At 55.8% G+C, this 27,004-nt stretch overlaps 1 protein-coding gene across 1 annotated transcript in view; it reads left to right on the top strand.

Moving 5' to 3' along the window:
* The window catches only part of Col6a2 (collagen type VI alpha 2 chain), a 29,023-nt gene extending 5,064 nt beyond the window's left edge, over positions 1-23,959 (top strand). The window contains exons 2-28 of the mRNA XM_004669430.2: positions 4,476-4,624; positions 4,732-5,330; positions 5,708-5,728; positions 6,441-6,506; positions 8,680-8,733; positions 8,817-8,861; positions 9,179-9,205; positions 9,413-9,439; positions 9,553-9,597; positions 9,856-9,909; positions 10,368-10,430; positions 11,021-11,083; positions 11,360-11,449; positions 12,038-12,100; positions 12,630-12,692; positions 12,905-12,967; positions 13,282-13,344; positions 13,750-13,800; positions 14,024-14,059; positions 14,368-14,430; positions 15,068-15,130; positions 15,272-15,307; positions 15,844-15,889; positions 16,031-16,183; positions 16,313-16,765; positions 16,869-16,907; positions 22,925-23,959. Of these exons, the coding sequence (XP_004669487.1) occupies positions 4,504-4,624; positions 4,732-5,330; positions 5,708-5,728; positions 6,441-6,506; positions 8,680-8,733; positions 8,817-8,861; positions 9,179-9,205; positions 9,413-9,439; positions 9,553-9,597; positions 9,856-9,909; positions 10,368-10,430; positions 11,021-11,083; positions 11,360-11,449; positions 12,038-12,100; positions 12,630-12,692; positions 12,905-12,967; positions 13,282-13,344; positions 13,750-13,800; positions 14,024-14,059; positions 14,368-14,430; positions 15,068-15,130; positions 15,272-15,307; positions 15,844-15,889; positions 16,031-16,183; positions 16,313-16,765; positions 16,869-16,907; positions 22,925-23,523 (3,066 nt within the window). The 5' untranslated portion in view covers positions 4,476-4,503 and the 3' untranslated portion in view covers positions 23,524-23,959. The remainder of the gene's footprint in view (positions 1-4,475; positions 4,625-4,731; positions 5,331-5,707; positions 5,729-6,440; positions 6,507-8,679; positions 8,734-8,816; positions 8,862-9,178; positions 9,206-9,412; positions 9,440-9,552; positions 9,598-9,855; positions 9,910-10,367; positions 10,431-11,020; positions 11,084-11,359; positions 11,450-12,037; positions 12,101-12,629; positions 12,693-12,904; positions 12,968-13,281; positions 13,345-13,749; positions 13,801-14,023; positions 14,060-14,367; positions 14,431-15,067; positions 15,131-15,271; positions 15,308-15,843; positions 15,890-16,030; positions 16,184-16,312; positions 16,766-16,868; positions 16,908-22,924) is intronic.
* Positions 23,960-27,004: the final 3,045 nt, after the last annotated feature.

Below are 27,004 nucleotides of genomic sequence, written 5' to 3'. Positions count from 1 at the left end.
GAGCAAGGGGACAAAGAGCCCTTGAAGACTGAAAGAAAAGTTCACAGATCTCATGGACACCATGAACATAAACATTCTAGAAGCTCAATAAACTCCAAGTAGCATACTGAACTCAGAGAGACACGGCATCTTCATAAAGGCAGCAAGGAAGAATGGCTGTCGCATACGGGAGCCTCGGTGAGATCACCGGCACACTGCTCGACAACGTTTAAGGTCAGAAGGCCACCGTAGGTTGATGCAGTCAAAGTGCTGGACGTTAAAAAACTGCCAACCAAGAAACCTACATCCAGCAAAACTGTTTTGTTTTGTTTTGGTTTTGTGTTTTTGAGACAGGGTCTCACTCTTGCTCAGGCTGCCCTGGAATTCACTGTATATTCTCAGGATGGCCTCGAACTCAGGCTGATCATCCGTACTTCTGCCTCCCGAGTGCTGGGATTAAAGGCGTGCGCCACCACGCCCAGCAAAACTGCCCTTTGTAACGAGGGGAGAAGTAAAGACGTTTCCAAGTCAACAAAAGCTGAAGGAGCTCATCACCACTAGGCCTTCGCTGTGAGAAGTGATAAAGGGAGCCGTGAGGGCTGAGCTGAGAGATGAAGGGCAGGAACTGAAAAGCACGTGAAAAGATATGCGTCTCCACAGACACACAAGCAACTGTAAGAGCTGGTGTTTCTGTAACCATGGAGGGGGCTCCAGTTCCTGGTTTACTTTTAATTTATCTATTTGCAAGGAGAGAGGAAGAAAATATATGGGCATGCCAAGGCCTCCTGCCACTGCAAATGAACTGCAGACAGCTGGAGCACTTTGTGCATCTGGCTTTATGTGGGTACTAGGGAGTATAACCTGGACCATCAGGCTTTGCAAGAAAACACCTTTAACCTCTGAACCATCTCTCCAGAACCAGTTTTTGTTTTCTACATGATTTAAGAGACTGCAACATTTTTGGGATGGAGGGCTGGCTTAGTGGTTAAGGTGTTTGCCTGCAAAGCCAAAGGGCTCAAGTTTAATTCCTCAGGACCCACATTAGCCAGATGCACAAGGGAGTGCATGCATCTGGAGTTTGTTTGCAGTGGCTGGAGGCCCTGATGCACCTATTCTCTCCCTCCCTCCCTCCCTCCCTCTCTCTTTCTCTCTCTCTTTCCCCTCCCTCTTTCTCTCTGTTAAATAAATAAATAAAAATAAAAATAAAGACTACTACATTTTTAAGAAAAACAATTATATAAAAGTTAGTAATATTATAGCTTTGGCTCACAATTTCACATTTTCTTTGTTACATAATTTAAGAAACTATTGCATTCAAATGTTGGTTGTATTTTGAAATAATATTTGGCCAGCCTTCTGTGTCCATGCATTCCACATCAATTGCTTCAACCAATCACAGGTTTAGAATATTTTAAAATAAAATTGTGTCTGTACAGAATAAGAGCAGACCTTTCTGACCTTGGCATTTTCTAAACAATGCCACTCAACAGCTATTCCATAGAATTTTCACTTCATTCCAACTGGCAGCAATCTAGAGATGATTTCAAGTATACAGGAGGATTTGCTTATGTTATATGCAAGTATGACACAATTTTATATTAGAGACTCCGGTATCATAACTTTTTATCTGCAGGAGGTCCTGGAACCAACCCTTTCAAATACTGAGGGACAGCTGCATAAGGTGTCATTTATGGCATCAATAACTGAAAGGGAAGGGTCGGAAGAGCTGTTAATGGAGCAGACTTTTATGTAATCAAAGTTAAAATGGCATAAATCCAAATGGTTTTAATTTTAGGATGTTAAATATAATCCCCATGGTGACAACAAAGAAAATAAAGAATAAACAAGTACAAAGGAAAAGAAAAGGGGCATTAAACATTTTGAGTACCAAAAATCAACTAAATGGGGCTAGAGAAATAGCTTAGTGGTTAAGGCACTTGCCTGCAAAGCCAAAGGACTGAGGTTCGTTTGCAATGGCTGAGGGCCCTAGCACATCCATTCTCTCTCTCTCTCTCTCTCTCTCTCTCCCTCCCTCCCTCCCTCCCTCCCTCCCTCTCCCTCCCTCCCTCTCTCTCTCTCTCTCTCTCTCTCTCTCTCTCTCTCTCTCTCTCTCATAAATAAAATAAATAATTTGTAAAAATCAACTCAATGCAAACGAAGACAGTGAGGCAGACAGGGACACGGGGCTGAGAGGCGGCTCAGTGGGTGAAGCACTAGCTGCTCAAGCCTGAGCCCTGAGCTTGATCTCCAGACTGTAGTAAGAAGCTGGAAGCCACAGCCACAGCTTCCGTGGTCCCGGCACACCGCCGCTCTCAGATGGGGCTGGAGACAAAGTGTCCCCGAAGCCCGTGGGGAGTGCAGCAGACAACCGCAGAGTGAGGAACACCTGCCTCAAGGTAGACAGACAGTAGAGCGACCCAAAAGTTGTCCTTCTGACTGCCACATGTGTGCCATGGCATGCATGTGTGTGCACACACACAGAGACATGCACACACACACAACCAGTAAAAAATAAAAACTGAGGGCTGGAGAGCCTATGCACCTCAGTTCAAGGCTCGATTTCCCAGGACCCATGTAAGCCAGATGCACAAGGTGGCACATCCATCTGGAGTTCATTTGCAGTGGTTGGAGGTCCTGGTGAACTCATTCTCTCGCTCGCTCTCTCTCTCTCTCTCTCTCTCTGCCTCTTTCTCTGTCTGTCTGTCACTCTCAAATAAATAAGTGAAGATAAACAAAAAAATTTTTTTGATAAATAAATAAAATAGGTATGGAGGGATGGCTTAGCAGTTAAGGCATTTGCTTGCAAAGCCAAAGGACCCAGGTTTGATTCCCCAGGACTCACATTAGCCAGATGCACAAGGGGGCACATACATCTGGAGTTCATTTGCAGCGGCTAGAGGCCCAAGCACACCCCTTCTCTCCCTCTCTCTCTCTTTCTTTGTCTGCCTCTTTCTTTGTCAAGTAAATAAATAAAAATATTTAAATAAATAATAATATAAAAATAAAAATTGAAAAAAAGTTATAAATAGAAAAGCTATAAGGTAGCTGGGCATGGTGGCGCACGCCTTTAATCCAAGCATTTGGGAGACAGAGGTAGGAGGATCGCCATAAGTTTGTGGCCACCCTTAGACTATATAGTGAATTCCAGATCAGTCTGGGCTACAGAGAGACCCTACCTCAAAAAAAAGAAGAAAAGCTGTAAGGTATATAGAAAATGAGTGGGAAAAGGAAGACAGCCTTTGTAAGTAATTACTTTAATTGTAATTAGGTTAAACTCTCCAATCGAGAAATAGAAACTTGGACTGGAGAGATGGTTCAGTGGTTAAGAACACTTCCTGTGCAAGCTGGAGCTGGGGGTGGCCACACATGTCTGTAACCCTGTCCTGAAGGAGCAGCAGACCCAGGAATCACTGGGGCTCACTAAAACACAGCCAGCTCCGGGTCAGTAAGAGACACCAGCGCATGTAAGAACAACGGGTAAATAAATAAGAAATAACAATAAATCTCTTTTTAAAAAAGGGGGGAGTGGGTTGGAGAGATGGCTTCGTGGTTAAAGTGCTTGCCTGCAAAGCCTAAGGACCAGGTTCGATTCTCCAGGTCCCACATAAGCCAGTTGCACATGGTGGTGCACACATCTGGAGTTCAACTGCAGTGGCTGGAGGCCCCGGCGCGCCCATTCTCTCTCTCTATCTCTCTCCCCCTCTCTCTGTCTCTAATCAATAAATCAATAAAAATAAATCTCTAGAACAAGTGGAAGGGTGATGGAGCCTCGACATTCTGCTCCATTCTGCAGGCAAGCACACGGAGCACTGCAAGGGCACAGACATGTGCAACACACACGCACACGCACACACACATCATCCTCCACATGCACACACCACACGACAAACACACACTTCATGTCACATCCTCCTCCACACGCACACACCACACGACAAACACACACATATCTAGTAGTCTTGTTGTGTCCACTGTGGGGAGAGAGCTACCCTCAGCCCACTGGTGCCAGATGGAAAGTCATAGTAGGCACGACAGTGTGTGGCCGGCACGGGCCTCCCTCAGTGCTCACCAATGCCCTATGTTGGAGGGAGACCAGGCAGTAGAGGGATATGCCCACGTTGACACACTGGAGCTAGGACCTGTCCCCCTGAGTGAAGTGGCCATCTTTATCCCTCTTCCTGCTCCTTGGAGTGAGGTATGTGAGGGGACACTGGTCCCCGTGTTTTCCTCCCACTCAGTTGGGTCTGTCTGTATGTGCCCTGGCTTTAGAGGACAGGGAAGGGCCCAACATCTGAGTCCTAACAAAAGCTGGGTCCTGCCACCCACAGAGAGAGGACAGGGCCTAACACCCCAGCAGATGCAGGTAACAACATGAGTCACATCACACACACACTCCTGTTTCCTCAAGAGTTGCCCAACTGTGTGCCCCCAGCCTTGGGGTGAGGGGCAATGATGTATGTGGGGGCCGCCGTCTGTACTCCCTCCTCCTGTTGCAGGACATCGGAGCACACGACTGCCATCAATATGCTCGGGGGCCCCTTCTCCGTGCTCCTGTTTGGGGGACTCCTCGGGGCGCTGCGTGCCCAGCAACAGGAGGTCATCTCACCTGACATCTCCACTTCTGAGAGGAACAACAACTGCCCAGGTACTTGGGTGGGACCTTGACTCTCGAGCTGTGAGCTGACATTCAAGGGTGGGGGGGGCCACCCCAGCAGCCCTGGACAGGTCATGATGGATCCAATGTCTCCCTAGAAAAGGCCGACTGCCCAGTCAACGTGTACTTCGTGCTGGACACCTCCGAGAGCGTGGCCATGCAGTCCCCCACGGACAGCCTGCTCTACCACATGCAGCAGTTCGTGCCTCAGTTCATCAGCCAGCTGCAGAACGAGTTCTACCTGGACCAGGTGGCCCTCAGCTGGCGCTATGGTGGCCTGCACTTCTCCGACCAGGTGGAGGTGTTCAGCCCGCCCGGCAGTGACCGGGCCTCCTTCACCAAGAGCCTGCAGAGCATTCGCTCCTTCCGCCGGGGCACCTTCACCGACTGCGCGCTGGCCAACATGACGCAGCAGATACGGCAGCACGTGGGCCGCGGCGTGGTCAACTTCGCCGTGGTCATCACCGACGGCCACGTCACGGGCAGCCCGTGCGGAGGCATCAAGATGCAGGCGGAGCGCGCCCGAGAGGAGGGCATCCGGCTCTTTGCCGTGGCTCCCAACCGGAACCTGAACGAGCAGGGTCTGAGGGACATCGCCAACACCCCGCACGAGCTCTACCGCAACAACTACGCCACCATGCGGCCTGACTCCACAGACATCGACCAGGACACCATCAACCGCATCATCAAGGTCATGGTGAGCAGCTGGGTGGGGCACAGCCTGTGGCCACCGTCCAGTGTGGCAGCAACCGGGCCACCGGCACCCCTCTGTGAGGAGGTTGAGGGAGGTGAAAAGCCCAAGTCCTCTTGTTTCTATAACCAGCACCCCCCCCCCAGACCCTGGGTGTGGCGCATGGGTCCCCAGGCTCAGGCTAACCCACGTTTACTTTTTGTTTGTTTGTCTGTTTGTTCAAGGTAGGGTCTCACTCTAGCCCGGGCTGACCTGGAATTCATTATATAGTCTCAGGATGGCCTTGAACTCAAGGCGATCCTCCTACCTCTGCCTCCCGAGTGCTGGGATTAAAGGCGTGCGCCACCACGCCCCGCTAACCCAAGTTTCTATCTTTTCTGCAGAAACATGAAGCCTATGGAGAGGTGAGTGGCCCTGTCGCTCCAGCCCAGCCTGTCCCACCCGCTGGCAGCCGAGGCTGCTGACCCAGCAGGGGACCACATGGCACTCCTGGTCCTCCAGGATCTTGAGAAGACTAGAACAGCAGGGGAATGAGGTCCACCTGCCTTGTTGGACCTGAATACCCTTGAACTTGGACGAAGGGCTACTGGCCAAAACCAGATTGTTCAGTCCCCAGAACCCAGCACTGGGGCCATCCACTGAGTGGGCTCCCTGTGGAGGGGTTGAGGGTCATGCTGCAGGCTGGGGAGCTCTGTCCAATCCAGACAGGGAGCTGTGTGCCCACCCTGTGTCGCCACAGGAAAGGAGAGTAGGCCCCCAAGGTCCCCCCACCCCGAGGCTTTGTAGTAGCATGCCTTTTCCCAGAGGAGACACAAGCATGGCACGGTAAGCCCTCTATGCAGATGGTGCCTACTTGGGGCCAGCACGCTGAGCCCTGTCGCTAGCTATTGTTCCTTAACTCAGCCTGCCCTCCCTGAAACCTGGCTAGAAGGCTTGACCGGACACTGGCTGTCCACTTGCCCAGTACCCCAAGTGTCTGCTCTCTCATCCCGGCCCTAGTGTAGATGGGAGTTGGGGGTCACTTCCAGAGAGCCCCTCACTACAGTGTCTCCAGCCTTTACCCCAATGGGAACTTGTCCTTTTGACCTGACCTGCTGCCTGTCCACCTCCTTTCAGTGCTACAAAGTGAGCTGCCTAGAGATTCCTGGACCTCCTGGCCCGAAAGGCTACCGCGGACAGAAGGTAAGACACAAACACACACACAGACAGCACACACACACGCACGCACGCATGCACGCACACACACGCACACACACACACACGCACACACACCCAGAGACCCACAGGGCTGCACTGCACGAAGGCCCATGAACACTGCATTAGAGGTCAGCTGGGCAGTGGATTGTCCCAGCCTTTCCAAACCCGGAGAAAATACAATTATTATTTTTCTTCATTGCCTTTTATTTTTTTTTATTTATTAGAGATAGACAGAGGGAGAGAGAGAAAATGAGAATGAGTGCCAGGGTCACTAGCTACTGCAAATGAACTCCAGATGCATGCACCACCATGTGCATCTGGCTTACCTGGGACCTAGCGAACCGAATCTGGGTCCTTAGGCTTCACAGGCAAGCACCTTAACCACCAAGCCATCTCTCCAGCCCTCTCTATTGCCTTTTAAATGGCACTGTGAATAGAATAGGAACTTGTTTTAATGTGTTAAGCTGTGCCACTAAAACACTTGTGTAAAGTGAGCAAGCACCTTCAAGTGTATAAAACCCCAGGTGCACTGCTGTGAGTAGCATGGTCTCTGATGGGTGTGAGGCATCCACTTTCCGGCTCATTGAAAACTCCGCTTATGTGGTCACTAGGCATCGTCCTGACAATAAAGCCGTATAAAATGAAATCCTCTGAACTTCACTACCACAAGTGTCTGAAACCCCAACAATTTGTGTCTGCCAAAAGCCACGAAGACAGGCAGAGAGGGAGAAGAGACCGACAAGGGGAGAGCAGGCACTGGGCTGCGGACGAGCCATCTCCTAAGCACCGGCCGCTCTCCCCGCGTCTGCCCTGCCTTCTGCTGGTACTAGAAGCAAGCACTGCCAGGCACCACAGTCGGGAATGAAATCGGCCATTAGAGACACCCTCGGCCACTCAGCAGGCAGTGACCGTGTCCTGGTGGTGAATGCCAAGGGGGCTTCGGCACAGGACACAGCCGCAGCACACCATGGCCCCCGCCCGTCTCTGCACACTCTCCTCCCCATTCTCTCCTTTACCCTCTTTTTAAATAATTGTTTTATTAACAACTTCCATGATTGTAAACAATATCCCATGGTCATACCCTCCCTCCCCCCACTTTCCCTTTGAAACTCCATTCTCCATCATGTCCCCTCCCCCTCTCAATCAGTCTCTCTTTTATTTTGATGTCATGATCTTTTCCTCCTATTGTGATCGTCTTGTGTAGGTAGTGTCAGGCACTGTGAGGTCATGGATATCCAGCCATTTTGTGTCTGGAGGAGCACGTTGTAAGGAGTCCAACCCTTCCTTTGGCTCTTATATTCTTTCCGCCACCTCTTCCGCAATGGACCCTGAGCCTTGGAAGGTGTGATAGAGATATTGCAGTGCTGAGCGCTCCTCTGTCACTTTCCTTTACCCTCTTTTTAAAATTATTTAACAGAGAGAGGCAGAGAATGGGTGCACCAGGACCGCTAGCCATTGCAAACAAACTCCGGATGCATATGCCACCTTGTGCATCTGGTTTACATGAGTACTGGGGAATTGAACCTGGTTCCTTTAGCTTCACAGGCAAACGCCTTAACCCCTAAGCCATCTCTCCAGCCCCTCCTGTGCCTTCTTAATAAGTACACCCCTCTCCCCTGCCCCTCTTATACTTAAATTGGAAAGACATTAATAAGTAGATATATTTAATAGAGTTCTATACCGTATACCTAAAACTTTTTAATCCCCAGGGATTAAGCCTTCCAGAGCCTTGCTGTTTAAACCCTTATGTGGTTTTCTGAAGCTTTAGTATTTCTGAAGTTCCTTCAAGTCACACCCAGCCACACCCACCCCATTCAGTGGTACACAGGCCTTGGAGGACAGAGCCCAGTGTCCAGTGTCCAGTGTCCAGTGTCCTGTGGCTATGGCTGAGGTCCATAGGCTGGTACTGACACTCACACCCCAGAAGCTGCTGTGGCCCTATTTTCAGGGTGGGTCCATGGAAGCTGTCCATCAGGGCTCAGAAGAGAGAGGGTCAACATGGGCCCTCAGGGGCAGCTGATCCGACTCTAAGATGTCCCCACGTGGTGCAAAACCAGCATTCTTTGCAGGGCTGCCTCTCACAGGAGCTGACAGGGACCTGACCACCCACTCTTCTTCCCTGCCTCAGTTTACCCTTTTCCTTGTCCTCTGCTTTCAGGGTGCCAAAGGCAACATGGGCGAGCCCGGAGAGCCTGGGCAGAAGGGGCGACAGGTAAGATCCCGATCCCAACCTCGACCACCCTCCCCCCACCCAGGGCTGAGATCACCTCTGAGATCTTTGCTTTTCCTCCACAGGGGGATCCAGGCATTGAAGGCCCCATCGGATTCCCAGGACCCAAGGTAAGTGCCCATCAACCCTATCCCTATCCAGGGGTAGGGCGAGTGGGATTAGACCCACGCACCCTCTGGGAATGCCTGTAGCCCACCCCTTCCTCCCCGCACCCCCCCAAAGAAAAGAAGCAACTCCATGCATGCCTGGCCTGACCTGAACCCCACCATGTGTTCCGAACCCCCATAACGACTTCCAGGTGTGACCCAGCCACTGGGTGAGCCCTTGGCTGCCGGGCCGCAGCCGCCCCTCCCAGGGGCTTCTCCAGGCCTCACTGCGCCTGCGCCGCCCCGCCCCTCCCAACACTGACCCTTCTTTGTGTCCTCAGGGTGTGCCTGGCTTCAAAGGAGAGAAGGTGAGTAGTGGCACTGGGCAGGACACGGATGGCCATTTCCCCGCCTGACAGCTCAGCAGCCTGTTGGCAGACCTTGGAGGCAGGATTCTGGGAGGGGGCGTTCTTCTGGCTTAATGTTTGGGCCTAAAGTTTTGACTTGCGCCCCAAAGAACACAGTAACCACACTGCTTGGAGACTCCACTAACGCCTGGCTTCCTTCCTATACAGGGTGAATTTGGAGCCGATGGCAGGAAGGTAAGCTGGGCAAAGTGGGTGCCTCCCCACCCCCTCCCCCGCCCCGACACGGCTGCTTAGAGGGAACAAGGATTGGCACTCACGGATACCCTTACCTACCTTTCCGTTTCCAGGGAGCCCCTGGCCTAGCTGGCAAAAATGGAACAGATGGACAGAAGGTAGAGTGACCCTCCTGGCAGACACAGGCACTGGCACGTATGCACCCATGCATGCCCATGGGCACGCGCACACAGGTGCCCATGCACAAACGTGTGCCCACACATGCACATGGGGCGAGGGGTTCCACACATGTGAGCCTGGCCCGGTCCGAGGACCAGATGAGGCATCTGGGAGTCACCCCTCAGCCACGTGCCCGACCACGCCGCCCTCAGCCCCACTGTGCAGTGGCATCTCTTCCTGTCCCTTCCTCCATTCAGGGCAAGCTGGGCCGCATCGGGCCTCCTGGCTGCAAGGGAGACCCTGGAAACCGGGTAAGTGGCTTCAGTGTCCTTGCTGCGGCTTGTCACGTTAAACCTTGCTCCAGAGGACGCGGGGGCCAGGCAGGGCTGGAAGCGTGTCACATGGATTCCTTATCCCAGTCAGGCCTTCTTTGACTTTCCCTGACCTCAGCCTGGGGTTCAGCTAGGGCTGGGGTGGGGGGTTATGACATGACAGTATGCCCTCGTGAGCTTGGGCAGCCATGGGTCACCCACTGAGCCATGGGGAGTGCTTGGCCCTGGGCAGCCCTGGGCAGCCCTGGAGTTTCAGGGCACTCACGGGGGCCAGTTGTGGGCAAGGGTCTTGCTGAGCCAGAACCTCACAGTGAGCGTGGGCTGTGCCTCTGAGAGCGGCAACCAGAGGATGGGAACCTGCGGCTCCTGGGGAGCAAAGCCTGGCTGTGGTGGTGCTCGACAGGAGCCCAGAGACCAGTCTTGCTCCTCTCCCTCAGGGCCCCGATGGGTATCCAGGGGAAGCCGGAAGTCCAGGCGAGCAAGGAGACCAAGGTGCCAAGGTAGGGACCTGGCCAGATGCAGCCCTGGAGTGGGTCAGGTGACCACCGTCAGGAGTCCTTGTGCCAGGGTTCCCTGCCCCAGCTCAGAAGAGGGGTCGGCTCAGGCTGTGAACCCTAACACAGAGGGCCTCCCCCTGCTATCCAGAGCCTCAGGCACCACAGCTCACTCACCTTCCCTGCAGAGCTGCTCTGTGGGCACTCTGGGCACTGTGGTCCCTGCCTTCTGGGGCTCTGGGGCCTAGACCCATGGCCACAGGACAGGCAGCCTTTCTCTGGGAGCCCAGACCTGAAGTTCCCCCGTGCCTCCACCTCCCGTTACCCTTGAGCCCTTGTGCAACCTGGGCGTGCTCCATTGTCTCCAAGGGCCTGTGCCCGAGGGTCCAGGAGTTTCGTGCCTGGCTCATGGGCTGGTGCTCAGGCATCTTGGCAGAGTCCTCCCTAGCATGACCAGCATCCTGGGTGCTCCAAGAACAATGGGGAACATGGAGGGAGCCATGTGCCCTTCAGATCCACTTGGGCCCCACCCCACTGCCGGGCGTCTGAGTTCTTGCCGCTGCAGGATCAGCAGCTGACTTCCCTCCCCCTTCCAGGGAGATTCTGGCCGTCCGGGACGCAGGGGGCCCCCAGGAGACCCCGGAGACAAGGGAAGCAAGGTGAGTACCATTGGCAGACACTGTCCACCCTGGCCTATGTCCTCGTATTTGTGGGGAAAGGACAGGAAGAACTGAGCGAGTGTGAGCCAGCACGTGCCAACCCCTCTGCCCCCCACTGCCAGGGGAACCCTGAACACGGCTGCCCTAAACATGGGAGGACACGAGGCTAGCGACCTGCGTGTGCCAAGGCAAACAGATGCCACTGGAAGACAGCCAGCAGTTGAACCTTTCTTGGTCATTCTTCCACCATGATTGAGTTGTCCGTTCCCTCCATAGGGTTACCAAGGAAACAATGGAGCCCCTGGAAGTCCAGGCATTAAAGGAGCCAAGGGTGGGCCTGGACCCCGTGGACCCAAAGGCGAGCCTGTGAGTTCACTTTTTGCTCCCACGGACCCCAGATCTCCAGCCTGCCAACCAGCCACATCTGCCTTAGTGCCCCTTGCTCTGGGGTCTTCTGCAGCAGCCCCCAGTGAGCACCAGGGCTGAAGAGCCACTGATAAGTAACACTCGAAGCCAGACAGAACCCCACGCCCCCGGTCAGCTCTGCCCCTTCCCTCCCTGTAGGGCAACCCCAGATCTGAACTCAGTTAACCCCATCTTTGGGTTGATGCTCAGCTGGGAGGCAGTGAGGAGGCCCAGCCAGGGAGCACGTGGGAATGACCACACTGATAGTCCAAGCTAAGTTCCAGTTGCTGGCCAGAACCTACCGACTGACCAGGAGTCCCCACCCACCACCTCTCTGACTGGAACAAAACTGACACGGAAGCAGGGGTGGGGGGTGAAGCCTACAGGCCCAGGCCTTTCAAAAGGAGCCCAGGCTCAGGGCCCCCAACATCCTGGGAGAACAGAGTCAGGCTCCACATAGCTGGCATGAACACCCCGGAGGATCTGGACCTGACTCACAGGGACTTTGAGGGGCCACCTCTCCCCCACCAACATGCCTGTTCGCTACAGGGGCGAAGAGGAGACCCTGGAACCAAGGGCGGCCCAGGCAGTGATGGCCCCAAGGGGGAGAAGGTGAGTTGCCCTGTGGGGAGCCAGAGGGCCAACCCCAGCCTCCTCCACCAGGAAAGCAGACTCCCAAGGACTTGTTGCTGGCCGGGATCGGCCTCTGTGGGCTCTGAGAAGGCAGGGAGCAGAAGGGCAGGATTCCCACTCCCAACCCCCCCACACACCAAAGGCTCTGGAGGGGCGTCATTCACCCTGCGTCTCCATACACAGCTACCCAGGCTGCGCCCCACAGTGCCCTCTGCAGCGTCCTGTAGCCCCTCGTGGCTTCCACGCCACAGGTGGTGCCGAACATCCTTCCTCCTGAGTTCAGCCATCTCTGCCCCCACGCTATGGCCTCAGGGGCCCTGTGAGGCTGGTGGTCTGTGGGGATGAGAGCTACGGAGAGGACAGCACCGTTCCAACATCACCATGGAAAAGCTGGGGTCTCCGTCCCCAGTGGGTTAAATGACCTCCTGCTCTTCCCCCCCCCACACACACACACATATGCCCACCACACCAACTCACTTGAGACATGACCAGACCTGTCTTTTCACAGGGAGACCCTGGCCCTGAGGGGCCCCGGGGCCTCGCAGGAGAAGTTGGCAACAAAGGAGCCAAGGTACATGAGTTGGGAGGTGGAAAGGCTGGAGGTGGGTGGGATGGCCTGCCCCGCCCAAGCTGACCACAGCAGGACAGGTGTGACGCCAGCGAAGGACAATGCAGCTGCTGCCCCACCCCCACCCCGAGCCCCAGCGCCCACAGGACTGACAGCGTGTCTCTCGGGTGCACTGCCCAGGCTGAGCACCCCACCTTTATCCCCTTCCTTTGCAGGGAGACCGAGGCTTGCCTGGGCCCAGAGGTCCCCAGGGGGCTCTTGGAGAGCCTGGGAAGCAGGTCAGTAGCAGGACGCCTGGAGTCCCAAGGCCAGAGCAGCCTCCTGCTTTCCAGCCCCTCACCTACGCCCAACCCGCTGTGCAACTCCAATGCATTCCCCACTGTGCCCCGTGACCCCCCCCCCACTCCAGACCTGCAGGATTCTCCGTCCGGCTGCCTGCCACCAGCCCCAGAGCAAAGAGGGCAGTGGGACCTCATGTACCCCAAAGAGGTGGTGGCCCAAGGGCAGGAACCTCCTATCTCCTCAGAGCTGGTCGGGAGCAGGTTAGGTCATCACCATCACAGGCCAACCCCGAATTCCCCTCTGTCCTTAGGGATCACGGGGAGACCCCGGTGACGCTGGACCCCGTGGAGACTCAGGACAGCCGGGCCCCAAGGTACTTCCCCATCCTCTGGGGGGATAGGGTGGGGTTCAGAGAATCTGCTTGTCAACGTGCACGAGAGGCAGGTGACAAGAGGGCGGCCTGGAGCCTTGGGGTGGGCAAGGGGCCTCGGCTGAGCCTCCTGCTCCCAGGGGGACTGACGGGGGCAGCCAAGTCAAGCCCGTCTTCCGTCATCAGCCGGCACAGAGGACTGCAAGTCCTTCCCCACAAGAGGACCAGAGGGGTGGGCAGTCCTGTGGACATAGTGTGGGACACAGCCCCTGGCCCACCTGGCCCATGGGCCATGCCCAGGAGAAACCCCACAGCTACGGCTCACAGTGCCAAGCCCTGGGCCAGGTCAGTGTCGTTTAGGCCCTGCCCCCCATCACTCATTCCAACTGACTCAGCCTCTCACTCCAGGGAGATCCTGGCAGACCCGGATTCAGCTACCCGGGACCCCGAGGGACACCCGTAAGTCATGGGCTCGGGCAGGGGTTCCCTCACGGGGAAGCCGTATGAGAAGGGCTCACGGAGTGGGGACAGCGTGGGTCAGAATGTATGACGCGGCGCGTGCCCTCCTGCATGAATCCTGATACCCAGAAAACCCGTGAGGAGCAGTGGGCCACCTTCCCCACCTGCTGCCAGGCTTGGGGTCTATGACTGATCAACCCTTTGGACCTTGCTTGCTTCACAGGGAGAAAAAGGCGAGCCCGGCCCACCAGGCCCGGAGGTACTTGGGGTGTGGGAGGGTCCTTCCCTGCCCGGCTTTTTCCTGCTGGGGGTGGTGGTGGTTTTGCGTGCCATAGCTGCTGTAGGGATCCCACACATCATCTCTGTGGTTCTACCCCCTGCCCAAGGCCAAGCCACATGGTGGCAGCTTCCCTGTCCATGTCTCTTTCAAACCAAAAGCTGGCACTCTTAACAGACCCCAGACTGCTTCCAGGTCACCTCCATGTCCCCGGTAGACCCTGAAAGCTCTCACGGGGCAGGGTGGGAACATGCCCCTCTCCCAGGACTGACAAGCCATCTGTGTCACAGGGAGGCCGCGGAGACTTTGGCCTGAAAGGAGCGCCCGGCAGGAAGGGGGACAAGGGAGAGCCTGTGAGTACCGCCATCCTACCCACCAGGCCAGAGCGCGGCGAGGGCCCGAGAGCCCCACAAGGACATTGAGCCTGCATGGGAAGAGGAGAGCAGGCCCAGGGGTGGGGTGGGGCATCTCCCAACATCCTCTTGTCCTTCCTCACGCCACCCTCAGCCCCATCTGCTCCACTCTCAGCCACGGTCACTTCACTCACTGACACGAACTCGGCCATGGCATCTCCAGCCGCCTTTCCCTAGCACTGGCCTGGGTTTGCAGCAGGGCCTCTGGTGCGCGGCGGGCAGCGAGATCAAGACTGCACAGACAGGGCCAGGAGGCTGGTGAGGGTGGAAGTGGACGTGGGGGTGGAGGGGTGGGGTAGGATTGTGAAGGTGAGTGAGACGTGGGCATGGGTCAGAGTAGCCACGAGTGACCATAAGCTGTCCCAGGACTGTCCTCAGCGGGGCCTCCCTCTCGGGAAGGCCAGGCTCTGACAGTGGTAGCTGAGCGCGCTTGGAGCCCACACGTCTTCTGCAATGGTGCCAGACTCAGGGCAAGGGCAAGTGCCACCCAGGCAGGGTCCAAGGGGCAGGGAGAGCAAGACTCCTGGGTGCAGGGTCCAGCCCACACTTCACTGAGCCCACCTCTCTGTCTCCTCAGGCTGACCCTGGTCCTCCCGGTGAGCCCGGCCCTCGGGGGCCAAGAGGAATCCCAGGACCTGAGGTAAGCCCTTCTGTCCCTTTGTCCACAGCCCTGGGCCAGCCAGGCTCGTGTGCACTGGTGGCATGGGGGGGGGGCAGTGTGCACTGGGTGTGGGTACTGGGAGCCCAGTTCTCACCTCTCACTGTTGTCCTTCATCCTCAGGGAGAGCCCGGCCCCCCTGGAGACCCAGGCCTCACGGTAGGTGTCACCCAGATCGGATTCTGTCCCTCCTTAGAAGCATCCTACTTTTAAAAAAAAATAATTATTTGAAAGTAAAGAGAGAGAAGGGATGGACGTGACAGGGCTTCTGGCCACTGCAAATGAACTCCAGATGCATGTGCCACCTTGAGCATCTGTCTTACATGGGTCCTGGGGATTTGATCAGGGTCATTAGGCTCTGGAGGCAAGCTCTGTAACTGCTGAGCCATCTGTCCAGCCCAGAAGCATCCTTCTTTATCCTAAGATTTCAGAAGAGCAGCAAGTGCAGGGGACTGGCAGGGCAAAGTCAGAGGGCAAGATCAGCAGAGGTGAGGCTGGCATGGGCAAGATCAGCAGAGGTGAGGCTGGCAGGGCAAGTCAGAATATAAGGTTGACAGAGTACACGCCTCCCGCCTCCCTCCCTCGTCTCTGCTCCACATGTGGACGCGGACGTCAGGGCTTGGGACCCCTGCAGAAGCCCTCCAGTGCCCAGCAGGTGCCCCTGCCTGAACACACCCACCCGCGCTGTGTTGCAGGAATGTGACGTCATGACCTACGTGAGGGAGACCTGCGGATGCTGTGGTGAGTTAGACCAGCACGTCGGGGTGTGCGCGCGGCCGCGGGGAGCCTGAGTGTACAGGGCCACGGTCAGCGACAGCGTCACTGGCCCGGCACCCTGGGCCCCCACATTCTGTGCCTGCTGAACTTGCCACCTGCCCCCAGACTGCGAAAAGCGCTGTGGCGCCCTGGACGTGGTCTTCGTCATCGACAGCTCCGAGAGTATCGGCTATACCAACTTCACCCTGGAGAAGAACTTCGTCATCAATGTGGTCAACAGACTGGGCGCCATTGCCAAGGACCCCAAGTCCGAGACAGGTCAGGGGGGGTGGCTAGGGTGCCAGGCTTTTGGCTTTGCCAAGTTTCCTGATACCAGGTTAGAGGTGGCCGAGCCCTGACCTGTGTGGTGGCTCTGAAGACACCACTCACACTGCGGTGCCCTTGCAGGGACACGTGTGGGTGTGGTTCAGTACAGCCACGAGGGCACCTTCGAGGCCATCCGGCTGGACGACGAGCGAGTCAACTCCCTGTCCAGCTTCAAGGAGGCCGTCAAGAACCTCGAGTGGATTGCTGGCGGCACCTGGACGCCCTCCGCCCTCAAGTTCGCCTACAACCAGCTCATCAAGGAGAGCCGGCGCCAGAAGACCCGAGTGTTCGCGGTGGTCATCACGGACGGACGCCACGACCCCCGTGACGATGACCTCAACCTCCGGGCTCTGTGTGACCGCGACGTCACCGTGACAGCCATCGGCATCGGCGACATGTTCCATGAGCGGCACGAGAGCGAGAACCTGTACTCCATAGCCTGTGACAAGCCACAGCAAGTGCGCAACATGACCCTCTTCTCAGACCTGGTGGCCGAGAAGTTCATCGATGACATGGAGGACGTTCTGTGCCCGGGTGAGTGCTGGGACCCAGGCCCTTGGACCCTGGGACAGCAGCGAGTGGCCACTGGTGGTCCAACAGGCACTGATGGGCAACCGGCCTCTCTCCTCTCTTCCAGATCCCCAGATTGTGTGCCCAGAGCTTCCCTGTCAAACAGGTAACACGGGAGCCCAGAGCCCCCCACCACCCAGAGTACCGGGGAGCCCCCAGGTCTTTCCTGTCCTAGAGGCCAAAGCTACCACAGGGGTTGTGCAGCCTCAAGGGCATGCTGCTGGGGAGGAATCTCCTTAGGGAGGAACCCTTGAGATTCACTCTGGCTTGAGCTGGGAGGCAGCAGTGGCGTGGGCTGACTGTGCTTGGCTCTTAGATGCTGGTCTCAGAGGCGTTTCAGCACCCAGAGAGCCTCGGTTGGCCTCCCCACCCTTCGGGGTTGGAAGACGGACAGACACAGCCAGAGCTGTCCGTCTCCCAGGGTCTGGTCCACCCTGGGTACGAAGCTCAGATTCCATGGGCAAAACGACTGATGCAGGAAATCAGAGGCAAGCACAATGATGCCAGCCAATCCAACCCGCTTGTTTCTAATCCTGTGGCTGCCTTTGTGGCGCTGGTGGTTCTAGGCTCGAGCTGGGACTGCCTCGCCCCAGGCTGGGAGGGTGGCAAGGTTCCTCGCTGTGCTGCAGGCTCCCGTCAGTGACTGGGCAGCGCCCTCAGAAAGGTGCCCTGGGGCCTCGGGAGCCAATCTCTCTCCCCCTCAGCCAGCCCCGTCTCCTCCCAGGAGCAGCTCTGGATGGCAGGGCGGCTGCGCAGATGGGCCCCAGCCAGCCGTGGTGCCCGGCCTGCGCTCTGTTCCCTCATCTGCTCGCCAACTCTCTGCCATCCCTCGGCCCCTCCCACAGAGAGACAAGGTGGCACACTGAACGGGTCCACTGGTGCCAGGCCACCTGAGGGAAGGGGCCGTGTGGACTAGAGGGCTAAGGTCTTTTGTTTTGTATTGTATTGTTTTCGAGGTAGGGTCTCCCTCTAGCCCAGGCTGACCTGGATTTCACCATGTAGTCTCAGGGTGGCCTCAAACTCTTGGTGATCCTTTCTACCTCTGCCTCCCAAGTACTGGGACTAAAGGCATATGTCACCATATGTAGCTTTATTTTTTAAAATATCTTATTTTTATTTATTTATTTGAGAGAGAGAGGAAAAGAAAGACACAGAGAGAGAGAGAGAGAGAGAGAGAGAGGGAGGGAGAATGGGCGTGCCAGGGCCTCCAGCTACTACAAACAAACTCCAGACACGTGCACCACCTTGTGCATCTGGCTTACATGGGTCCTGGGGCATCAAGCCTGGGTCCTTTGACTTTGCAGGCAAGCGCCTTAACCACTAAGCCATCTCTCCAGCCCAGGCTCTTAGTATGTGGATAGAGACCGTTACCGAGGAAACGGCCTCGGTCTTGCAGTTGTCTGGGGAGGATCGTGTGGGCCTCGGGACACTGGCTCCAGAGTGCCGATCTGGTCTCTACTACGGCAGGCGAGGGGCTTGGGTCTACGCTGAGACCTCGCCAGCCGCAGGCCTCTGCCCTGGCTCCCGAGGTCTTGGTCAGGCTCGCAGGTGAGCTGCACCTTCCGTGGGTGGCGGTGGTCAGCTCCAACGCAACACTACGCAGGAGTTGAGTAGGCTTAGGCTGCAGCCAGGGTCTGAGACCACAGACAGCTCAAGCCCACGGGTACAGAAGCCAGACCTTGGACCCCCAGCCCAGCAACCTGGCCTTGCTCCTGATCACTGCCGGAAAGATGCAAGTCTCTACCCAAGTGTGACGCCAGCTGTGAGTTCGTGTGTCTGTCTCTCTGGAGCTTCGGAAGTCTCTGTCTCTTCGTTGCTGAGTGTTTTCATCAGGGGAAGAAGGATGTTGCGTCTAGTCCCGTGATTTCTCCGCACAGCCGGTGTGATTGCGTGAGGCTTTAGCGGTCGCAGTGAGATGGTCACACGTGTTGACTTTCTAATGCTGGTCAAGCCCTGCGTACCTGAGGCAGAACCCTTGCTCGGGGCATAGCTCTGATAAGCGCTGTTGGAATCGATCCGCTCATGTCTTGTGGAGGGTTCGCTTCTGTGTTCAGAGCTGTCAGGATGCATCTTCTTGTCTTGTGACATCTGTGTGTGGCTTGCTCAGTGTGACATTGGCTTCAAGGTGCAGTGGGCTCCAGGGCCAGTCCATGGATCAGGCAGATTCTCCCTGTGGGCACACTGGAGGGTGCTTGACCTGCCCCAAGGAATCAGAACCCCACAGACCACAATGACACCCCTCCTGGGTCCCCTTCACACGTCCCTCTCCCCTTAAGCCCTCTCTGCTGACCTTATAAAGCTCACTCTCCTTTACCACTGGGTAAAAATCTTAAGATAAATTACACACGGTGACCAGGGGATACTATGCAGATATAACCTTAGACGGTACTTTTCCAACGTCTTGGGTAAGCATCCTGTTGGCATTGCTGATGCAAACATGGTACCAGGTGGCACTCCTGACTGTGGCCCAACCCCTACCTTCTAGGCCAGATAGCCCTGTCCACACAAAGGCCTGGTCACTCTGTGGTGACCAGCAATAGTATCAACCATGGGGTCAACTGAGGGTGTCAGAGCAGCTCCAGGTCGTAAGAACAAAGTTGACAGTGATAAGCTCAGTAGGAAAGACTGCAGCGAAGCTGGGTGTGGTGGCACACGCCTTTAATCTCAGCACTTGGGAGTCAGAGGTAGGAGGATCGTTGTGAGTTCAAGGCTGCCCTGAGACTTTGTAGTGAATTCCAGGTCAGCACCTGGACTAGAGTGAAACCCGACCTCAGAAAAAAAGAAAAAAAAAAAAAAGAATGAATGAAAGAAAGAAAGATTTCAGCAAGCCCTAAGCAGAGAGGACAAGATAAAACTCAAGAGCTTTCAGGGGATGAAGTGTGTTGAGGGAGGCTCAAGGGCGTGAATGCTGCTCTTGTCTTAGGAACCTGGGTTTCCTCTCACCAGAAGCAAGTTTGACCAAGGTGCCCCATGGAGTCAGGACCCCCACCTCCCAACAGGCACTGCGGGCTGGAGAGGGGAGGGTGGCAGGGCAGGAGGCCACCCGTGTCTGCTCTCAGGCCTCCGGGTAGCGGGCCTGGCAGGTCTCGTGTCGGGAAAGGCCAGAGCCGTGAATGTCTTCCTCCGACACTTCTGCGGTTGACTCTCCCCAGGGATGCAGCCTTGAGCTGGTAGAAGCAGCTTGCTGCTGCATCTGGGGCTTGGACAGACCTACTCTATACTGAATTTCCCTCAGTCTGTGGTGGCCTTGAAGCTGTCGCCAGGCCTGGTCTCTTGGGCTGTGTTGCATGTTGCCAGCTCCCCTCACCCCTGCCTGCCTCTTGCCCGGGCCAGACTCTGCCCCCCGCATCTCCACGCAGCCTCCACGGGCTCCGCAGCAACTCTTCGCTTTGCTCTCTGGCATCTGCGTGAGGCCCGAGGAGGCCAGCTGTGCCCACCGCAGCCCCTAAAGTCTTCTCTGGACGCTCCCTTGCAGATGGACCGTGGCCTGGCAGTGAGCCCCCGGTTACCTTCCTCCGCACGGAAGAGGGTCCAGACCCCACCTTCCCCAAGACCATCCCCCTGATCCAGCAGCTGCTAAACGCCACGGAATTGACGCAAAGTCCAACTGCCTACTCCCAGCTGGTGGCTGTGATGGTCTACACTGCGGAGCGGGCCAAGTTCGCCACGGGGCTCGAGCGGCAGGACTGGACGCAGCTGTTCATTGACACCTTTAAGCTGGTGCACAGGGACATCACAGGGGACCCAGAGTCAGCACGGGCGCTCTGCTAAAGCCCCGGGGGCCACCATGAGCAAACAGCCAGGGCTGACCCCCCGCTGCTTCTAGCTTCCTAGAGTGACCACAAGCCGCAGCCTCAGCGAGCCCAGACCCACACTCTCAGTCCTGAGGCCCGAAGCCTAGAATCTAACATCTTTAAGGCTCTTTGTTGGGACCCTCCTGCCTCCCCCAACTCACCCCAGCGCCGCCGCCATCTTTCCATGGCCCCTTCTCTCTGTGTCCCTGTGACGCCTCCTCATTTCATAAGGACACCAGGGATTGTATCTTAGGCCCATCCTGCACCCACAAAGTTCACATCCCAAGGTGCTGAAACCCCAATCCTGCTTTGCATTCCTTTCCTACATGCCGCCCTTCCTTGGCTCCCGTGTTACAGTGTGGGCGTCTTTAGGGTGTCACTTCAGCAGAGCCGTCCTGTATGGGGGGCTCAGGTTGGGCAAGAACATAACCCGAGGACTTGGGGAGGTCCTCCTCACTCGTTCATCATTGAGCCTCATAGGTTTGGTGGCACATCCGTGTTCCTAGTCCGTAGGAAGGCACGGGAAGGGGACAAAGGGCTGTGCAGCAAACAGTGGGGGTGGGGGTCGCAGTCTCTGTGCCATGACACTCCCCAGGTAGCATCATTCCCACTAGGTCCAAGCGCCAGAGCTGTGTGCCAGCATGCATGGGCATGCGTCTGTGTTTCCACAGCCTGGCCTCTGGGCATCTGGAGGTGGCATTGGCGAAGTATCCACCAGGCAGGCTCTTGACTGCCCTCGGCCACTGTAAAGATGCCCTCTTTCTTTCTGTGGGGGAGGGGAATGACAAGGTACCCACGGTAAGGTCATTGACCTCCAAGGCAAGCTCAAGATGTTCGTATTGAGCCTGGTGGGGGATCCACACTGTGGGCTGGGCTGCTATTCTTGCTACCACCTGTACCCCTCTAGCCCAGGGTGAGACTGTCGTCCTGGGAGGGTCCTATCCCACACCTGCTGCCCAGGACAGGCAGAGTCAGACATCCTGCTGGTGGGGAGGGTGGATTACAGGTAGAAGAAGGGACCCTCCTGAAACACAGAAGCGCCCCATCTCCTCCAGACCCCTCAGGTGTTGGGGTGTTGAGAAAAAGCTTCCAGGCATCCACCCCTGCTTCATGTCTGCCTCTAGATTTGTGGGGACAACTGTGAGGATGTTTGTCAGTTCTGAGGGTCTGGGAAGTCTAGCTTCCCCTGAAAACTTCCTAGACACCCTGAACAGGCTCCAAGGCCAGTTGGCTCTGAATAAGATGTGTAGCTAATAAGTTCAGTAAGAAAGGCTCCACTACCAACCGGCACTCTCTAGCTCGAGGCCCCGTCTCAGAGGTATTGAGCACTGTTAAAGTTTTACGAGAACTAAACCTTGTAACTGAACGTATTGCTGCAAGGAGCTGGGCTTTGGGGTGAGCTGTGCTCACAGGCCTGTGGGGTGGGCATCCTGACCGCTGGGCCCTGCGTCGGCACCCTTGGCGTCCGTGACCAGAGTCGGGCCATTCTCAGTTCAGTTCCTGGGGCTGGGGCAGCATGTGTGGGAAAGCTGAAACCCACCCTGTCCCCCTCCACAGCGAGGACCTGGCTCGCTCCTCCTCATAAGGAGGTGGCCAGGCCCCAGCCTCTGCTCTCTGACACCGTGTGCGAGGTGCTCGGTCTGGCCTCCCCCATGCTGTCCAGTGTGTCTAGAACTGGTGTCCATCCACTGGGAGAAGGGCCCTCTTGGTGGCAGTGTCAGGGAGCTCAGTGGAATGCGTCCGGGTCTGACCACACCCACGCTTACTATACAACAAAGCTAGAGCGAGTCCCAGGGCGCACAGGCGCCTCCTCTCTGTGGTCCAGATGTGGCCCAGCCAGGCTAGGGAGCTCGGGAGCAAATGGTGGCTGAGGCCCTGGGAGACAGGACTCGAGGCTGGAGGGTTCTGCCCCCGCCCACTACACAGTGACTTTTATGTAGACAACTGATTCTTGGGGCAAGAAATGGGGATTTGGGGCCAGCGGGGACCCCACAGATAGCTGGCCAGAGCCAAGACTGGGCTTAGTGGGAGATGGACCTTCTGGCCTCTGACCACGTCTCCAGCCCTCTAGTTTGAGAGGAAGCCTATAGCAGGTTCTGAAGGGATAAGGGGATACTCCCAGTGAAGCCTGGGCCATTGTCCCAACACCCGGGGCTGCTCTGCTGTCCCCCACCCCCCCCCCACACACACACACCGTCAGGGGCTGCACGTGAAACCTCAAAGCTCCAGTCGGGGCTCGATGGGTAGAGTGTGTGGAGGGATGACTTGAGTACTGGCCTGACCACCACCCACCTTGTCCACCCGCACCCGCCTCACATCTCCCCTGCAGAGCTCTACGTGGCCCAGTGCACCCAGCGGCCTGTGGACATCGTCTTCCTTCTTGATGGCTCCGAGAGGCTGGGCGAGCAGAACTTCCATAAGGCGCGGCGCTTCATCGAGGAGGTGTCCCGGCGTCTGACGCTGGCCCGCAGGGACGATGACCCACTCAACGCCCGCATGGCCCTGTTGCAGTACGGCAGCCAACGTGAGCACCAGGTGGCCTTCCCGCTGACCGCCAACCTGACCGCCATCCACGAGGCACTGGAGAGTGCCACCTACCTCAATTCCTTCTCGCACGTGGGCGCGGGCATCGTGCACGCCATCAACAACGTGGTGCGGGGCGCGCAGAGCGGGGCGCGGCGCCACGCCGAGCTGTCCTTCGTGTTCCTCACGGACGGCGTCACGGGCAACGACAGCCTGGAGGAGTCGGTGCACTCCATGCGCAAACAGAACGTGGTGCCCACCGTGGTCGCCGTGGGCAGTGACGTGGACATGGACGTGCTCACCAAGATCAGCCTGGGCGACAGGGCGGCCATCTTCCGCGAGAAGGACTTTGACAGCCTGGCCCAGCCCAGCTTCTTCGACAGGTTCATCCGCTGGATCTGCTAGCCCCGCCCCAATGCCCAGCCCCACCCCTCATCGACCTCCCCTCCGTGGTGCTAATTGGAGCCCAGCCCTGCCAGTCCTACGTGGCCTGTGCGCTGGGGGCTCTCCAGATGTTGAGCCTCTTCTACCAAGGTCGGGATGGGAGGACCCCAAACCCAAGGCCCTGGATGCCCCTCCAGCCTCTCCATCCCACCCACACCCTGCTCTCACGCCTCAGAGAGCTCCAGAGCCCCCCAAACCGTTCGCTCCACCCTACTGCCGCTGACCCGCAGCCTCCCTTACCTCCCCACCCCACCCCCAACCTGCCCAGCGGCCCCTTTCCAAGGCTTTTGGCCAGCGCGCACCGGCCTTGCCTGAGGCCCTCCCCCCTGAGCTCAGGAAGGCAGACCTGAGGCGTCCCATGACACTTGTCTTGGCCCAATAAAGGCTTTGAAACCTACTGCTGCTGCCATCTGCCCAGTGTCTATGCCAGCAGGACCTCACCCAGGCATGCGTCTTCCTGAACCTCCTCTCCCTCACCCAGCTCAGCTGTCCTTCACAGAGGAAGGCACTGCCAGCTGCCCACATTGCCCCCAAGTACCCAGTCAACACACACTCCACTCTGCCAGTCAGCGTCAGGCCGATAACGCCACCAAGTACTTGCGAGGTGCCCCTCAGTCCACAGCCCAAGGCAAGGTGCTCCCCAGCTATTCCGTGGCTTCAGCGAGGCGCTCACGGATGGTTACTTGGTGGGTGGGCAAGACAGATGCCATCAGATAGACTCTCTTGTAATGCGGGCTCGCATCCCAGATCACACTTCTCGTTCTGGGGGTGCCACACTGAAACCGTAGCTTTCCTAGGACAGACACTAGGCTCCGGGTCAGACCTATACAGCTAAACTCTAGCTAAGCCGCCTAGCGTCTGCTGTCCTGGGCTGGGGTATGGCTCAGTGGTAGAGGGTTGCCTGGTGTGCGTGAGGTCTTGGGTTGCATTCCAGAACTAAATGTTGGGGGGAAGGAGGTAGAAGGAAAAAAAAAAGAAACAGAAGGAAAAAGAAACAAAAGCCTCATCCGCTCAGTCTGGAGGCCAGAAGTACAGCTACGAGGTGTGGGCAGTGCTGCCCTCTGCCGGCCAGAGAGAAGCCAGCCCAGGCTTGGCTTCCCACGTCATCACAGTGTCCTGCCTGAGTTTGTGTCCAAATTCTCCCTTGACTTCATTTTTATAAATATTTTATGTATGTATGTATGTATGTATTTGTGCCTCTAGCCACTACAAATGAACTCCAGACTCATGCGCCACCTTGTGCATCTGGTTTTACATGGGCACCGGGGAATCAATAGAACCTGGGTCCTTGGGCTTTGCAGGCAAGTGCCTTCACCACTCTCTCCAGCCCTGACTTCATTTTTTAAGGTAGTGGATAAATTTTTATTGAGCCTTATAGTTCACAACATAAGGTGACAAGACAGACCATTAGTTCTCCTTAAGTAATGTTTACAGCTATGGAGCAGTACTTTCAGCTTTATGAGAATTACATTACTCAAAAGTTGGATCAGCCAGACATGGTGGCACACGCCTTTAAGCCCAGCACTCAGTAGGCAGAGGTAAGAGAACTGCTGTGAGTTCAAAGCCACCCTGAGACTACATAGTGAATTCCAGCTCAGCCTGGGTTAGAGCAAGACCCTACCTTGGAAAACCAAAAAATAAAAAGGGGGGTGCTGGAGAGATGGCTTAACAGCTAAGGCATTTGTCTGCAAAGCCAAAGGGCCCAGGTTCAATTCCCCAGGACCCACGTAAGCCAGATGCACAAGGGGTACATGCATCTGGAGTTCGTTTGCAATGGCTGGAGGCCCTGGCATGCCCATTCTCTGTCTGTCTCTCTATCTCTCTCTGCTTGCAAATAAATAAATAAAACTTAATTTTAATAAAACTTCTTGGGCTGGAGAGATGGCTTAGTGGTTAAGCACTTGCCTGTGAAACCTAAGGACCCCAGTCAAGGCTCAATGCCCCAGGACCCACATAAGCCAGATGCCCAAGGTGACGCATACATCTGGAGTTCATTTGCAGTGGCTGGAGTCCCTGGCGCACCCATTCTCTCTATATCTGCCCCCCTCTCTCTTCCAAATAAAATATTTTTATTTTTATTTATTTGAGACATAATAAGGGAGGGGAGAAAGAGAGAATGAGCGTACCAGGGCCTCTAGCCACTGCAAATGAACTCCAGATGCATGTCCCATCTTGTGCATCTGGCTTACATGAGTCCTAAACAATCGAACCTGGGTCCTTAGGCTTCGCAGGCAAATGCCTTAACCTCTAAGCCATTTCTCCAGCCCTAAAATATTTTTTTAAAGTAAGTTTAGGGGCTGGAGAGATAGTTTAGCGGTTAAGGCACTTGCCTGTGAAGCCTAAGGACCCAGGTTCAACTTCCCAAATCCCACGTAAGCCAGGTGCACATGGTAGTGCATGCATCCGGAGTTCATTTGCAGTGGCTAGAGACCCTGGCACACTCATTTTCTCCCTCCCTCCCTCCTCCCTCCCTCTCTCTCTCTCTCTCTCATAAATAAATATAAAATAAAAGTAAGTTTAAAAACACTTCCTAAAAGATGGTGATAGGGGATGGAAAGATGGCTTAGTGATTAAGGCACTTGCCTACAAAGCCTGAGGACCCAGGTTTGATTCCCCAGTGTCCACATAAGGCCAGATGCACAAGGTGGCGCATGTATCTGGAGTTCGTTTGCAGCAGCTGGAGGCCCCAGTGCACCCGTCCTTTCTGTACATCATTTATCTCTCTCTGCTTGCAAATAAATAAATAAATATTTTTTAAACGGGCTGAAGAGATGGTTTAGAAGTTAAGGAACTTGCATGAGAAGCCTAAGGACCCAGGTTCAACTCCCCAGAACCCACATAAGCCAAACGCACATGATGACGCATGCATCTGGAATTTGTTCACAGTGGCTGGAGGCCCTAGTGTGCCCATATCCATTCATTCATTCATTCTCTTTCTCTCTTTAATAAAATAAATAAATAAAAATAAAGTTTAAACCAAAAACTAAAAAGTCAGGTGTGGTGACACACACCTTTAATCCCAGCCCTCAGAAGGCAGAGGTAGGAGGATCACCATGAGTTCGAGACCACCCTGAGACTCCACAGTGAATTCCATGTCAGCCTGGACTAGAGTTAGTCCCTACCTCAAAAAACCAAAAGAAAATAAAAATAAAAAGTATATAAATATATAAGAAATCCCCTCACCACAGGCCCTCATCAAAATCCTCTCATCGCCAGGCATGGTGGTGCATGTCTTTAATCCCAGCCCTTGGGAGGCAGAGGTAGGAGGATCACTGTGAGTTCAAGGCCACCCTGAGACTACATAGTGAATTCCAGCTCAGCCTGGGATACAGTGAGACCCTACCTCGGAAAACCAAAAAAAAAAAAAAAAAAAAAAAAAACCTCTCATCACAGGCCCCTACTAGGCTGAGGTTTCCTTGCTCCCCTACGGGATGGGGTTAAA

This window comes from Jaculus jaculus, chromosome 5 (assembly GCF_020740685.1).
Source record: "Jaculus jaculus isolate mJacJac1 chromosome 5, mJacJac1.mat.Y.cur, whole genome shotgun sequence".
In the NCBI taxonomy this organism is placed as follows: Eukaryota; Metazoa; Chordata; class Mammalia; order Rodentia; family Dipodidae; genus Jaculus; species Jaculus jaculus.
Note: the sequence above shows the minus strand (reverse complement) of the source record. Positions and strands in the feature narration are given on the sequence as shown.